At 42.7% G+C, this 15392-nt stretch overlaps 2 protein-coding genes across 4 annotated transcripts in view; one reads left to right on the top strand and one right to left on the bottom strand.

The window, feature by feature from the left end:
- lama5 (laminin, alpha 5) overlaps positions 1–6380 on the top strand; it is a 169332-nt gene extending 162952 nt beyond the window's left edge. The window contains exons 72-80 of one of the 2 annotated variants that reach the window (XM_062052489.1): positions 1762–1891; positions 2069–2214; positions 3334–3520; positions 3590–3727; positions 3788–3947; positions 4021–4151; positions 4216–4309; positions 4386–4505; positions 5876–6380. In XM_062052489.1, coding sequence (XP_061908473.1) covers positions 1762–1891; positions 2069–2214; positions 3334–3520; positions 3590–3727; positions 3788–3947; positions 4021–4151; positions 4216–4309; positions 4386–4505; positions 5876–6015 — 1246 coding nt within the window. In that variant the 3' untranslated portion in view covers positions 6016–6380. Of the gene's footprint in view, positions 1–1761; positions 1892–2068; positions 2215–3333; positions 3521–3589; positions 3948–4020; positions 4152–4215; positions 4310–4385; positions 4506–5875 lie in introns of both variants that reach the window. The other variant, XM_062052488.1, reaches the window with a different exon arrangement.
- On the bottom strand, positions 6345–15392 carry LOC133653326 (proteasomal ubiquitin receptor ADRM1-like). 2 transcript variants are annotated; one of them, XM_062052491.1, is made up of 10 exons: positions 15294–15392; positions 14613–14859; positions 12494–12610; positions 12228–12420; positions 11522–11603; positions 9585–9724; positions 9382–9519; positions 9153–9310; positions 8986–9088; positions 6345–6581 (listed from the first exon to the last, which is right to left on the bottom strand). In XM_062052491.1, exons 2-10 carry the CDS (start codon positions 14820–14822, stop codon positions 6502–6504), a joined length of 1221 nt encoding a protein of 406 aa, XP_061908475.1. In that variant the 5' UTR covers positions 14823–14859; positions 15294–15392; the 3' UTR covers positions 6345–6501. The 2 variants fall into 2 exon arrangements, with proteins under 2 accessions (XP_061908475.1, XP_061908476.1); XM_062052492.1 differs by having other exon boundaries at positions 15228–15294.

The raw sequence follows: 15392 nt of genomic DNA, 5'->3' as shown, positions 1-15392 counted from the left end.
TCTTCTTTTGTTACTCTTCTTCTTCTTACTCTTATTGTTACTCTTCTTTTAGTACTTTTCTTTTATTACACATATTTTGTTACTCTTCTTTTGTTACTCTTCTTCTTACTCTTCTTTTATTGCTCTTCTTTTATTACTCTTCTTTTGTTACTCTTCTTCTTACTCTTCTTTTATTGCTCTTCTTTTATTACTCTTCTTTTGTTACTCTTCTTCTTACACCTCTTTTATTACTCTTCTTCTTACTCTTATTGTTACTCTTCTTTTAGTACTTTTCTTTTATTACACATATTTTGTTACTCTTCTTTTAATACTCTTCTTCTTACTCTTCTTTTATCACTCTTCTTCTTACTCTTATTGTTACTCTTCTTTTAGTACGTTTCTTTTATTACACTTGTTTTGTTACCCTTCTTTTCTTACTCTTATTTGTTACTCTTCTTTTAATACTCTTCTTGTGTTACTTTTTTATAACTCTTCTTTTACTACTCTTCTTCTTACTCTTCTTTTATTACTCTTCTTTTGTTACTCTTCTTTTATTACTCTTGTTCTTCTTACTCTTCTTTTGTTACTTTTCTTTTAATACTCTTCTTGTGTTACTCTTTTATTACTCTTCTTTTGTTAATCCTCTTTTATTACTCTTCTTCTTACTCTTCTTGTATTACTCTTCTTTTGTTACTCTTCTTTTATTACTCTTGTTCTTTTTACTCTTCTTGTGTTACTCTTCTTTTGTTACTTTTCTTTTAATACTCTTCTTGTGTTACTCTTTTATTACTCTTCTTTTGATACTCTTCTTCCTCTTACTCTTCTTTTATTACTCTTCTTCTTACTCTTCCTTTAATACTCTTTTATTACTCTTCTTTTGGTACTCTTCTTCTGTTATTCTTCTTGTATTAGTCTTCTTTTATTACTCTACTTCTGTTACTCTTATTTTGTTACTCCTCTTTTAGTACACTTCTTTTGTTACTTTTCTTTTCTTACTCTTTCTCTTCTACTTACTCCTTTTATTTACTGTTCTTGTTACTGTTATTTTTGTTACTCTTCTTACTTATTGTTCTTCTTACTCTTTTTTGTTACTCTTCTTTTATTACTCTTCCTCTTCTTGTTGCTTTTTTCTTACTGTTCTTGTTGTTACTGTTCTTCTTACTGTTCCTATTATTATTCTTTGTCACTCTCATTTTACTAACTGTTTCTTACTGTTCTTCTTACTCTTCCTGTTGTCAGTGGGGTTTTATTTTTTATGTGGCTCTTCTTTTACTGACTGTTCTTACTTTTCATTTTGTTACTTCTTTCTAATCTTCTTACTCTCCTTTTTGCTACTGTTCTTTTTCTTTCTCTTCTTTTTGCTCCTATTTTGTGACTGTTCTTCATACTTTAGTTTTTACTCTTCTTTTTGTTACTGTTTTTTATTTTTATTTTTGCTACTCTTCCATTTGTTATTGTTCATCTTACTCTTCTTTTTCTTACTGTTCTTCTTGTTACTCTTTTTCTTACTGTTCCACTTGTTGCTGTTCTTTGTGTTACTCCTCTTCTTGTTGTTATTTTTCTAACTGTTCTTTTTGTTATTCATTTTACTCTCCTTCATACTGTTCTTTTTGTGTCTCTTCTTCTTCTTCCTGTTCTTAGTCTTCTTATTACTGCACTTTGTGTTACTGTTCTACTTTACTCTTGTTTTTGTTACTCTTCTTCTCATTGTTCTTTTTGTTACTGTTTTTTATTTGACTATTTTTGTTCATGTTTTTTGTTGCTCTTTGCTGTGTTTCCCAGGACTGTCAGTCCTCAGATGGTGGCCAACCTGCTGAAGGTGAAAGACAACGTCAACGTTCCTCTCCACTGTCCTGCCGCCAACAAGCCTCAGCAGATTGTGGCTCCGCCCAAACATGGCAGCAAGTCCAAGGTGCGTACCTACACACTCACACACTACACACTCACACACTATACACTCACACTCTACACACACTGCAAGTCCACATATTTATGAGTGAAGCATAGAAATGTTCATGCAACATTTCAAATGTTGATGTTTCATAGAAATGTTCATGCAACATTTCAAATGTTGATGTTGATGTTTCAGGGGAAGCACAAGAAGTCTCGCAGTCGCCACACCAGAGAGTCCTGCCAGGGGGCGCTGATGGAGCAGGAAGTGGGCGCCACCTACTTTAGCGGCGCCACGCTAAGCTACCAACACTACGACTCACTTCCTGCTTCGCTCAGCTCCAAGTGAGTGTGTGTGTGTGTGATGTCATTCATTATTATGTGTGTGTGTGTGTGTGTGTGTGTGTGTGATGTCATTCATTATAATGTGTGTGTGTGTGTGTGTGTGTGTGTATGATGTCATTCATTATAATGTGTGTGTGTGTGTGTGTATGATGTCATTCATTATAATGTGTGTGTGTGTGTGTGTGTGTGTGTATGATGTCATTCATTATAATGTGTGTGTGTGTGTGTGTATGATGTCATTCATTATAATGTGTGTGTGTGTATGATGTCATTCATAGTTATTTATTATAATCAAGTGAGTGTGTGTGTATGATGTCATTCATTATAATGTGTGTGTGTATGATGTCATTCATTATAATGTGTGTGTGTATGATGTCATTCATAGTTATTTATTATAATCAAGTGAGTGTGTGTGTATGATGTCATTCATTATAATGTGTGTGTGTATGATGTCATTCATAGTTATTTATTATAATCAAGTGAGTGTGTGTGTGTGATGTCATTCATAGTTATTTATTATAATCAAGTGAGTGTGTGTGTATGATGTCATTCATTATAATGTGTGTGTGTATGATTGTCATTCATAGTTATTTATTATAATCAAGTGAGTGTGTGTGTATGATGTCATTCATAGTTATTTATTATAATCAAGTGAGTGTGTGTGTATGATGTCATTCATTATAATGTGTGTGTGTATGATGTCATTCATTATAATGTGTGTGTGTGTATGATGTCATTCATTATAATGTGTGTGTGTGTGATGTCATTCAGTATAATGTGTGTGTGTGTGTGTGTGTGTGTGATGTCATTCAGTATAATGTGTGTGTGTGTGTGTGTGTGTATGATGTCATTCATTATAATCAATCACATTACTATTTTAATTGTATCATGTATGATGTCATTCATAGTTATTTATTATAATCACACGACAATATTACTATTTTAATTGTATTATGTATGCGGAAGTTTATTGTATTATTCACATTATTGATCCCTAAATATATTATATTAGTTTTAATGTTATTAGCAATATTTAGAACAATAATATTTATTGATGAATGTAATCATTTCCAAATACTTGTATTCATGGTTGTGGGCGTGGTCACTTTGTCCTGGCAGACCTCACATCTCGCTGGCCGTGAGGGTCAACTCCTCCTCAGGTCTCATCTTGTACGCGGCGAGCGCTCAAAGCGGCGCCGCCATGACGCTGAGCGTGCAGGAGGGTCACCTGCTGCTGTCGCTGGGCGGGAGGCGCAAGGTCAGCCTGCGAGGTCGCGCCGCCATCGACGACCAGCGCTGGCACACGGTGAGACGTCGCGGGGAGGGGTGGGCTGCTTGGCCAGCAGGCGGAGTTAAAATGGGGGCGTGTCCTCAGGTGTTCATCAAGCGGGACGCGGACAAGATGAGTCTGGTGGTGGACGGCGTCAACGCTCAGTCCAAGAGGGTCCCGGCGAGCGTCAGGGCGCGCCTCATGGGGCCGCTTTACATCGGAGGACTGCCGCCATCGCTCACGGTAGGTCACCTGACCACGCCCACTTCCTCTCCGCGTCACCTTCACACGCCGCTTCTTCAGACCGCCGCCACGTCTGGCTTCATCGGGTGCGTCCGCGACCTCACGCTGAACCAGGCGCCCGCGGGAAGCCCCGCCCACAGCCAGGGGGCGGTCCCTTGCTTCCGGAAGCCTCTGCAGCCCGGCGCCTACTTCACGGGCGAGGGAGGCCACGTGGTCGTAGGTGAGCCGCCATTTTGTCTTGTCCCCGTGTTGCCTCGCCGCCTCCTGACGGGAAGCTCCTCCCCTTCCCGCAGGTGAGTTACTGGCGCTCGGCCACGACCTGGAGCTCCGCCTGGAGGTGCGGCCGGCGTCGGACTCCGGACCGCTGCTGCATGCTGGGACCTCGTCCAATCAGCGGCTGAGCTTGGTGATGAGCAGAGGAGAGGTGAGTGTGGGGGCGGAGCTACCTGCCGGTGAGGAGTGGCGCTAAAATGGCGGCGTGTGTGTAGGTCATGTTGTCTGTGCGTGGCGCCAAAGGTGACTTCTCCTTATCGCTGGCGCCGGAGGAAGCGCTTTGTGACGGACGCTGGCACGCCATCACAGGTCAGTCAGTCGCCAACACGCCGCCGCCGCCATCAAGGATCTTACTTTCCTTCTCTTCCTGTTTGGCGACCTCTAGTGGTGAAGAAGAGTAACGTGCTGCAGCTGCACGTGGACGCCGCACGCCAGCTCGGCACCGGGCCCAAACATGGCCGCTCTGCCGGCGCCAAGGAGGTCGTCTATGTGGGAGGACTTCCTGGTTAGTACACACACACACACACAAACATCTAAGACTGTGGTACACACAGGTGCCATCTAGTGGTCCACCAGAGAATCACTTCATTATTCAAACAGTGTGACTGTTCAAACTGTGTAATCTTACAGTGGCAAAAATATGACATATAAATAAAACCTTAATGAATACTTAGGTCTACTACGCTACTGTATTTAATGTTGTCATTATGGTGGTACTTAATGAATACTTAGGTCTACTATACTACTGTATTTAATGTTGTCATTATGGTGGTACTTAATGAATACTTAGGTCTACTACACTACTGTATTTAATGTTGTCATTATGGTGGTACTTAATGAATACTTAGGTCTACTACACTACTGTATTTAATGTTGTCATTATGGTGGTACTTAATGAATACTTAGGTCTACTACGCTACTGTATTTAATGTTGTCATTATGGTGGTACTTAATGAATACTTAGGTCTACTACACTACTGTATTTAATGTTGTCATTATGGTGGTACTTAATGAATACTTAGGTCTACTACACTACTGTATTTAATGTTGTCATTATGGTGGTACTTAATGAATACTTAGGTCTACTACGCTACTGTATTTAATGTTGTCATTATGGTGGTACTTAATGAATACTTAGGTCTACTACACTACTGTATTTAATGTTGTCATTATGGTGGTACTTAATGAATACTTAGGTCTACTACGCTACTGTATTTAATGTTGTCATTATGGTGGTACTTAATGAATACTTAGGTCTACTACACTACTGTATTTAATGTTGTCATTATGGTGGTACTTAATGAATACTTAGGTCTACTACACTACTGTATTTAATGTTGTCATTATGGTGGTACTTAATGAATACTTAGGTCTACTACACTACTGTATTTAATGTTGTCATTATGGTGGTACTTAATGAATACTTAGGTCTACTACACTACTGTATTTAATGTTGTCATTATGGTGGTACTTAATACTTAGGTCTACTACACTACTGTATTTAATGTTGTCATTATGGTGGTACTTAATGAATACTTAGGTCTACTACACTACTGTATTTAATGTTGTGATTATGGTGGTACTTAATGAATACTTAGGTCTACTACACTACTGTATTTAATGTTGTCATCATGGTGGTAGTTGAAGTGTTTTCTGAGGTACAGTTTGAGAACCTCTGATCTAAGGTACGTAGTAATAATCTGTTCCAGGGTCAAACTGCAGCCGTCATAAAAGTGTTAAATATTTAGAAGTCACATTTTAATGTACACACAAGTGTAAAAATAAGTTAATAATATTAAAGTTAGTTCTCGGATGCGATCTGGGAGTTGGTCAAAAGGCCGTCACATAACCTGCAATCCTCCGCCTGTCCTCCAGATGGCGTCACTGTGTCGCCGAGTGTCCCCGCCTTCCACGGCTGCGTCCGTCATGTGAGCGTCAACGGACGCCCCGCCCCTTTGGACAAGGCGCTGTCCGTGCATGGTGCGGTAGGAACGCACGGCTGCCCGAGCGCGTAGACGCACACACAAACATACACACACACAGACTTAGCATCACATTCCAGAGCAAATTGAGGTGGTGGGTGTCATTTTAGTGTAGCTAATTTAAAATATAACTATTCATATTTATTTTGTATTCCAGTCTTCAGGGTGTGCTCGACTACACGGCCAACATTTAAGATGAAATATTTGAAGCCGTCGTCTGATTTTGAGCAATTCATGCAGTAATTATGAGTTATAGGGCCTTATATGGACGTGTGATGACATCATACTGTTGTCATGGTTTCAGGCGTAGTTTTAAACTAATATATTCACTTTTTTTTTTATAAAGAATGAACCTCCTCACACATGTCTTGATGTACTTTATAATAAAAGTTCCTGTAAACACATTTTCACTTTTTATTATCAAGTCTAACGGGTAAGAAAAGGTGATAAATGATTGACAGCTGTTGTGTGGTATGATTGACAGGTGTGTAAGAAAAAAAACCAGGTCCTCCATGTGATCTAGTCCAGACTCATGTCCTCTTCATCGTCCTTGGACTCTCCTTTAGAGGTCTGCATGGCTCGAGCAAACGCCTCCACGTCTGCGCCGCAAAAATACATGACATCATTATTATTATTATAGAGCGTTTTTGTACTACCATTAAATAATTAATATATTTTATTTAAAAATGACATTCACTGTAATTATTGGGTAAAAAAAGAGTGTTAAAGGACAAGATTCAGTTACATAATTGCAATAAATGATATATAATACAATTATTTTAAAAAAGGGCAATGTTAGAGGACATCATTGCAATAAATTATAACAAAATAGTTAATTCCTTCAAATAAATCCATGAATGGCCACCTTCATGATCCAAGGAGCTATGTAGTCGGGGGCTACAGGCCCCTGGTGGCTTCCAAGGTCCCAGGTGATGGGTCAGACTAAGAGCGGTTCAAAAGACTCTTATGAAGAAAAGAAGATCCAGAAACCACATGTTGCCCAGGCGAGGGTCTGCTGGCCAGGACTTCCTCCACGACCAGCGAGAGAGAGTCTGCCTCACAGAGACTCTGGCCAAGTGCGTATTGGGGACCTGCTGGCCACTACTGGGGATATAGTGGACTTTGAGGACCTCCTTAATCCTACAGACACACCCTCCATAGAGGAGGCAGAGTCTGAGGTCACATGTCCATCACTGGAGCCGAGGTCATCAAAATAACTGAGAGGGTGAGATTGGACCCAAACAATGCGGATGTTGGGGGACTGTCATGGCTGACATGTCTCTTCAACATAGTCTGGGACGGTACCTCTGGATTGGTAGACCAGGGTGCTGGTCCCTTTTTTCAAGTAGGGTGTGTTCCAATTATAGAGGGATCACACTTCTCAGCCTCCCAGAGGAGAGTCTGGCCATTAGTTGAGCTTCGGACCCAGGAGGAACAATGTGGTTTTTGTCCAGGACCAGATTTATACCCTCATAGGGTACTGGAGTGGGAATGAGAGTTTGCTCAACTAGTCCACGTGTTTTGTGGATTTGGAGAACGCCTTCAATCGTGTCCTGTGGGGGGTGATCCAGGAGTACAGGTCCAGGGTCCAGGGTCCTTTGCTACGGGCCATTCAGTCCCTGTACGAGCGGAGCAGTGATCTGGTTTGTGTTGCCGGTGGTAAGTCAGACATGTTCCCAGTGGATGTTGGACTCTGGTCCTGTTCATGATCTTCATGGACAGAACTTCTAGTTGCAGTCAGGGTGTCTAGTTTGGTGGCCAGAGGATCACATCTCTGCTTTTTGCAGATGATGTGGTCTTGTTGGCTTCATTAGACTGGGACCTTCAGTGGTTTGAAGTGTGAAGATGCTGGGATGAGGATCAGCACCTCCAAATCCGAGGCCATGTTTCTCAGTGGGAAGGGGGTGAACTGTACCCCCTGGGTCAAGAGTGAAGTTCAAGGATCTCAGGGTCTTATTCACCAGTGAAGAATGCAACGTGAGATTGACAGACGGATCGGTGCTGCGTCTGCAGTGATGGCGTCATTCTGTTGTGGTGAAGAAGGAGCTGAGCCAGAAGGCGAAGCTCTCCATTTACCTACCCTCACCTATGGTCATGAACTTTAGGTAATGACCGAAAGGACAAGGTGGCGAATACAAGCAGTGGAAATTAGTTTCCTCTGCAAGATGTTTGGGATCACCCTCAGAGTTAGGGGGAGATCACCCTCAGAGTTAGGGGGAGATCACCTTCAGAGATAGGGGGAGATCACCCTCAGAGTTGGGGGGAGATCACCCTCAGAGTTGGGGGGAGATCACCCTCAGAGTTGGGGGGAGATCACCCTCAGAGTTAGGGGGAGATCACCCTCAGAGATAGGGTGAGATCACCCTCAGAGTTAGGGGGAGATCACCCTCAGAGATGGGGGGAGATCACCCTCAGGGTTGGGGGGAGATCACCCTCAGGGTTGGGGGGAGATCACCCTCAGGGTTAGGGGGAGGAGCTCGGTCATCCAGCAGAGACTCATAGTAGAGCTGCTGCTCCTTCACGTCCAGAGGAGCCAGCTGAGGTGGATGCCTCCTGGACGCCTCCCTGGTGAGGTGTTTAGGGCATTTCTCAGGGCAGACCTAGGCCACGTTGGAGGGACTATGTGTCACAACAGGCCTGGGAACACCTCGGTGTCCCTCTGTGGAGCTAGAGAAGGTGGAGCTATAGAAGGTGGCCGGGGACAGGGAAGTATCTGCTTAGACTGCTGCCCCGCCATCTGGACTCGGATAAGCGGCAGAAAGATGGAAGGATGAATTAAAAAAGGGGCTTAAAGGACAAGACTTTGTATTTTATGAAATTGCAATAATTTATAATATAAAAAATTCTTACAAAAATACACAGCAGTGTTAAAGGACAAGATATTGCATAATTTTGTGAAACTATTGAAATAAATGATAATAAAATAGTTTCTTTAAAAAAAGGGTAATATAGTCCCCATGTGGCGTTGTTGATGTGATTATGAAAGGACAAGAAAGAAGTCACCTCCTTTGTTGGCGGCGTCCACGGCGTCTGCCGGCAGTCCAAACTGACTCATGAGCGGTCCCAGCTGACCTGAGGCCAGCGCGCTGCTGAACAAGCTCATGGACTGTGGGCGGGGACAGAAGACGTCAGAGACTTTGATTGGTTAAGCGGGCGATGGATGACATCACCTGCTGGAACTGCGGCGAGCTGATGGTGTTGTGGATCTCCTCGCTGCTCTGAGCCAGGCTGTCGCCGGTGGGCAGGAAGGGGAGGAGCCGGCGCTGCACCTCGGCGTTGGCCAGGATGGGCGCCATCACGTCCGGCGTGCACACGCTGGCCAGGTCCACTGAGGAAGAGGAAGAGCGCCTTCACAAGCCGCCTTCATCGCCACCATGACGTCAAGACGTCTTCTCTCACCTGCTGAGCCCGAGGTCGCCGCCGCCGCCGCCGGGACGTTCATGGTGGCCAGGATGCTCTGAAGGTCGCTGAGCTGAATGGCCTGGTGGGAGGCGGGGCTTCCGACGGAGGCGGGGACCAGTGGGGGCTGAGCTGGAGCTGTGTCAGAGTGGGCGGGGTCAGAGGAGGACGGGCCACCAATGGCTCGTCCACATCTCGCTTACCTGGCGTGGTGGGGGCCACGCTGGCGGGGGAGGCAACCGAGGCGGCGGGGGTCACCGGGGTGGTGGGGGCGGCCTGGGAGGAGCTCAGCCTGGGGGCGGAGCTTGATGACGGGGTGGCGGCCGCCGACTGACTGCGAGAACTTTGAATTGGGAAAAAAAATAAAGAAGTTGTAATAATGATCACTGAACACAAGTCAGTCCCGCTTATGTTGACAACCCGCTTGTGTCGACCAACTCATTCACTGAGTCCTAACAAGTGCTCGCTTAAGTCCACCTAAAACTTGAGAGCCAAATGAAAAACACATGTTGTGTTATTCTTAACGTCAACATGATCAGAGGCTGATTTGAATGGTGGGCGATACTGATAGTCGATACCAGGCTGATACTTGAAATGTCATTCAATCCTTTTTGTCACCATGCAAAATGTTTTTTTTTTTTTTGTCCTCTCTAGCTACTCAGACAAATCATATAGTAGATGTAGATGATCTATATCTGCTGTACACATTTACTTCTCTTGTTGTCTTATTTGTATTTGACTTTATTAAATGTATTTATATTATTATCATTTGGTGCAGCCGGGCCGGAAAAAAAGGAAGACAGAGGGAGAAATGGCGGGGATAAGACAGAGAGACAACAATAACAAACACAATATGTACAAATATGATAGTAAAAAAGATATCAAAGAAGTTAGTGAAGTAAATATTAATAACACAGAAATGACAATGAACATTATTACACTACAAATGGATCAATACAAATACCAATAGAAATAGTACTATTGATAATGAATAGTAACAATAATTACCTCTATTATCAACAATACATAAATGTAATGATAACTTGACATACATAAGAAAGCAGATAAATTGAGGGGAAGAAAGAAGTGAACTGCATTAACCTTGTAGATTGTTATAATAGCCCCCGTAGTCATGCGTGCAAAATAAACAGCAACAAGTTAGCAGAAAATATAAATAAATGGTTTGTAAGGAACCATAACAAAGTTTCTGAAATCTTTAATTGATTTCATGAAACTATAATAACCATTTTGAAGCATGTAATAATAATGATACAGGTCCACATTAAAAACCATTCAATGATATCAGACTAAAGATTGCAAAAAACACATTGTCATTTGTGAAGCCTTTTTTCTATTTTTAAGACACATTCAGCCCTGTTTAGTAGACCACATGAGTCCAGGTCCAGATTAGAAAAAACTATACCTGAATTTCTCTAATCTGGATTAGATTATCGCAGATTCATAGAACACTTTTTTTTTATTATTTCTAATGGGATTAATATGGTCCACATGCCTAAAAAATGGTTCAATATTATTAAATGTAAAAAAAAGCATAAATTGTGTTGTCTCTCTCTACACAACATTGACTATTTTGCACCAGTGACATCATTCAGTGATCAAAGCATTTCAAGTCAAAAGTATCGATAATCAGTATCGCCCTCCAGTTGGATCTAACTTCAAACCTCAAACGATTTATATTTATTATTTGGGTTAGGGGTAAGGTTAAAGTTTTCATTGTATATTAGTGCGACCTCCCCACCCCTTTTAAGGGGACGGGCAATATGTGCATTCGTAGTTAGGAGGAGATGCCTCATTTAGCGCAAAAAAATCGTCTGGTTTGAGCCAGGTTTCGCTAAGACCAATGACGTAAAGATTGTTGTCTCTAATGACCTCATTAACTAATAAGTTCAGGTTGGATGGAGTGGACTTCAAAATAAAAGGGGAGTTCCTTATCCAGAGGGTCTTCTCTGTACCTGGACCTCCTTGCTAACTGCTGGTATCAAATATGAAAGGTGCCAGCTACTTTCAATGTGGGTTATGTTGACAAGCGCTTATGAGCATCCACGATAGTAAGATAGTAATGAAAGTTGACAACTTTACACCTGTGTGCCAGTCAAGAAGGTTGAAAGGTGGACCTCACCTGGATGAGGAGCTGCTGGCGGTGGGTCCGCCCCCTCCGAGCAGGTTGGCGAGTCCTGGTCCTGCCAGAGCGCCCAGACCTCCTGAAACCAAGCATAGTGAAAATGATGAGGAACTGGATTCTAGCGCAGTGATTCTAAAGCTGTGGCACGCGTACCTGGCTCCATCTAGTGGCACGCCAAAGTATCACATCAAATATTCAAACAGTGTTACTGTTCAAACTGGGGGGGGGGTAAAAACCTATTGGAATTGTGCCGTTTCTGTTATCATAAGATTGGCAATAAAAGTTAAAAAATAGCGTCAGACTTTGTGTGATTTCTTCTGGTGGCTACGATATATTATATTACTTTAATTCGTTTTCAAGTACAAAAAACCCCCCAAAAAAGCCCTTATTTTCTAGGTGTGGCTTAACGAAAATGCAGTGGTGGCGCACCAAGGCAAATCCTACATGGAAATTGATTTTTGTAAAAACAATTGATTTGTTCAGAAGGACTAATAAAAGATCTAGTTTAAAATAAATAAATAAATAATGTTTTGTCAGTGATTTAGTGGTTCCGATTTTACCTGGTTAAATAAAGGCTAAATAAAAAAATCCCTCACCTAGTCCGCTGGTTCTGATCAGCGGCTTTCGTGAGTTGGTCAACATCGACGGGTTGTTGACAAAATTATTCATTTCCTGTTGTGTTTCCATGGCAACGGCAACTCACCCAGTCCGCTGGTTCCGATCAGCTGCATCAGCTGGTTGTGGCTCATGTTTCCCAGCAGGTTTTGGAGGCCGCCTTCGCCCCCCAGCGACGACAGCTCGTGACCCCCACTGCCTGCCGCTCCCGGGATGGGGGGGTTGTTCAGGTACTCGTTGACCTTCCGGCAGTACTCGTCATCCTTGTCCGACTTGGGCTCCTGGAGGCAAGAACGGGCGTCAAGCCTTCCATTCCTTTAAAGACGACAGCGGTGCGTGCAGCGGCGCGCTTACCTGCATCCAGAAGAATAGTCTCTTGGACTCTGACTTGAACTTGAGCACAAAGACCCGCCCGGTGGTGCACTGGGTGACCTTCTTGAACTCGCAGTCGTCGGGGAAGATGATCAAGTCCTGCACATCAACAAATCAAAACACAAAATCAACTATACTTATCAATCAATCAATCAATGTTTATTTATATAGCCCTAAATCACAAGTGTCTCAAAGGGCTGCTCAAGCCACAACGACATCCGCGGTACAGAGCCCACATAAGGGCAAAGAAAAACTCACAACCCCAATGGGACGTCGATATGAATGACTATGAGAAACCTTGGAGAGGACCGCATATGTGGGCCACCCCCCTCTAGGGGAGACCGGATGCAATGGACGTCGAGTGGGTCTGACATAATAGTGTGAGAGTCCAGTCCATAGTGGATCTAACATAATATTGTGAAAGTCCAGTCCATAGTGGATCTAACATAATAGTGAGAGTCCAGTCCATAGTAGATCTAACATAATAGTGAGAGTCCAGTCCATAGTGGATCTAACATAATAGTGAGAGTCCAGTCCATAGTAGATCTAACATAATAGTGTGAGAGTCCAGTCCATAGTAGATCTAGTTAATATTGTGAGAGTCCAGTCCATAGTGGATCTAACATAATAGTGAGAGTCCAGTCCATAGTGGATCTAACATAATAGTGTGAGAGTCCAGTCCATAGTGGATCTAGTTAATAGTGTGAGAGTCCAGTCCATGGTGGATCAAACATAATATTGTGAAAGTCCAGTCCATAGTAGATCCAACATAATAGTGTGAGAGTCCAGTCCATAGTGGATCTAACATAATAGTGTGAGAGTCCAGTCCATAGTGGATCTAACATAATAGTGTGAGAGTCCAGTCCATAGTGGATCTAACATAATATTGTGAAAGGCCAGTACGTAGTGGATCTAACATAATAGTGAGAGTCCCGTCCATAGTGGATCTAACATAATAGTGTGAGAGTCCAGTCCATAGTGGATCTAACATAATATAGTGAAAGTCCAGTCCATAGTGGATCTAACATAATAGTGTGAGAGTCCAGTCCATAGTGAATCTAGTTAATAGTGTGAGAGTCCAGTCCATAGTGGATCTAACATAATAGTGTGAGTCCAGTCCATAGTGGATCTAGTTAATAGTGTTTGAGTCCAGTCCATAGTGGATCTAACATAATAGTGTGAGAGTCCAGTCCATAGTGGATCTAACATAATAGTGAGAGTCCAGTCCATAGTGGATCTAACATAATATTGTGAAAGTCCAGTCCATAGTGGATCTAACATAATAGTGTGAGAGTCCAGCCCATAGTGGATCAAGTTAATAGTGTGAGAGTCCAGTACGCGGTGGATCTAACATAATAGTGTGAGAGTCCAGTCCATAGTGGATCTAACATAATAGTGAGAGTCCAGTCCATAGTGGATCTAACATAATATAGTGAAAGTCCAGTCCATGGTGGATCTAACATAATAGTGTGAGAGTCCAGTCCATAGTGAATCTAGTTAATAGTGTGAGAGTCCAGTCCATAGTGGATCTAACATAATAGTGTGAGTCCAGTCCATAGTGGATCTAGTTAATAGTGTTTGAGTCCAGTCCATAGTGGATCTAACATAATAGTGAGAGTCCAGTCCATAGTGGATCTAACATAATAGTGTGAAAGTCCAGACCATAGTAGATCTAACATAATAGTGAGAGTCCATTCCATAGTGGATCTAACAAAATATTGTGAAAGTCCAATCTATAGTGGATCTAACATAATAGTGAGAGTCCAGTCCATAGTAGATCTAACATAATAGTGAGTCCAGTCCATAGTGGATCTAACATCATAGTGAAAGTCCAGTCCATAGTAGATCTAACATAATAGTGAGAGTCCAGTCCATAGTGGATCTAACATAATATTGTGAAAGTCCAGTCCGTAGTGGATCTAACATAATAGTGAGAGTCCATTCCGTAGTGGATCTAACATAATAGTGAGTTCAGTCCATAGTGGACTAGTTATATTTGTTATGTCTATCTCAAATACTGATAGATGCCTGCCACTCTGTGCAGTTAAGTAAATATAGGCCACTACGGGAGGATGTTCTGAGGTGAATGTGCGTTACTGACGTCGTCCACGTTCCCCGTAGTCCTGTCCTTCCAGCAGAAGTGGATGAGGGAGTCGTCGGTCTGCTGTACGTACACGGTTCCTTTACGCTTGTCGGCCGTCACCGTCTTCCCCTTCAGGGTCATCTTGCCGGCGCGGAACTCCACCAGGTACTTGCTGGAGCTTCCTCTGGATCCGCTCACCAGGCTGGGGAAAAGAGCTCCGGACGACATCTTGCAATTTTATAGTTGTAGTGATTTACTCAGCAGCCTGGAGTGAAGAAGAGGACACAACACGGTTGACTACAAGTACATTTTAAGTGATGTAATCATCTGGTATCAGTATCAGGAAAGTATCTGCCAGGTATCGTCCCATCATCTGTTATCGGGAAAGTATCTGACTTGGGGCTAACAGTCCAGGAAGTTACACGTATACGAGTTAGAGACGACGAAAACACGTCAGGCAAAAGCGCATTTAGCTCATTAAAGTCAACATACAAACACAAATGTTGAGTATTAGACAATTATTACGTTCACGTCATCGTTTCGCTTGCTGGCCGAGGGGCTAGCATGCTAACATTAGCCGATGACGCGGCACGTTTAACAATAAAAAAGTCGTATGAAGAAAATAGCTTTCACCACAAACAAGTTGTCAATAAAGTGTGGGTTTAGATGGTTTCCTTTCAAACGGGATAATATAGTTACCAGAAGCTTTAGAATGCAGAGTTTCAGGTTGTGCGTTATGTCGGAGGAGGCGGTTAAACCACGTGATCAAATCGCAAGGAATTGTGGGTAACAATAAAT

This window comes from Entelurus aequoreus, linkage group LG07, assembly GCF_033978785.1.
Source record: "Entelurus aequoreus isolate RoL-2023_Sb linkage group LG07, RoL_Eaeq_v1.1, whole genome shotgun sequence".
In the NCBI taxonomy this organism is placed as follows: domain Eukaryota; kingdom Metazoa; phylum Chordata; class Actinopteri; order Syngnathiformes; family Syngnathidae; genus Entelurus; species Entelurus aequoreus.
Note: the sequence above shows the minus strand (reverse complement) of the source record. Positions and strands in the feature narration are given on the sequence as shown.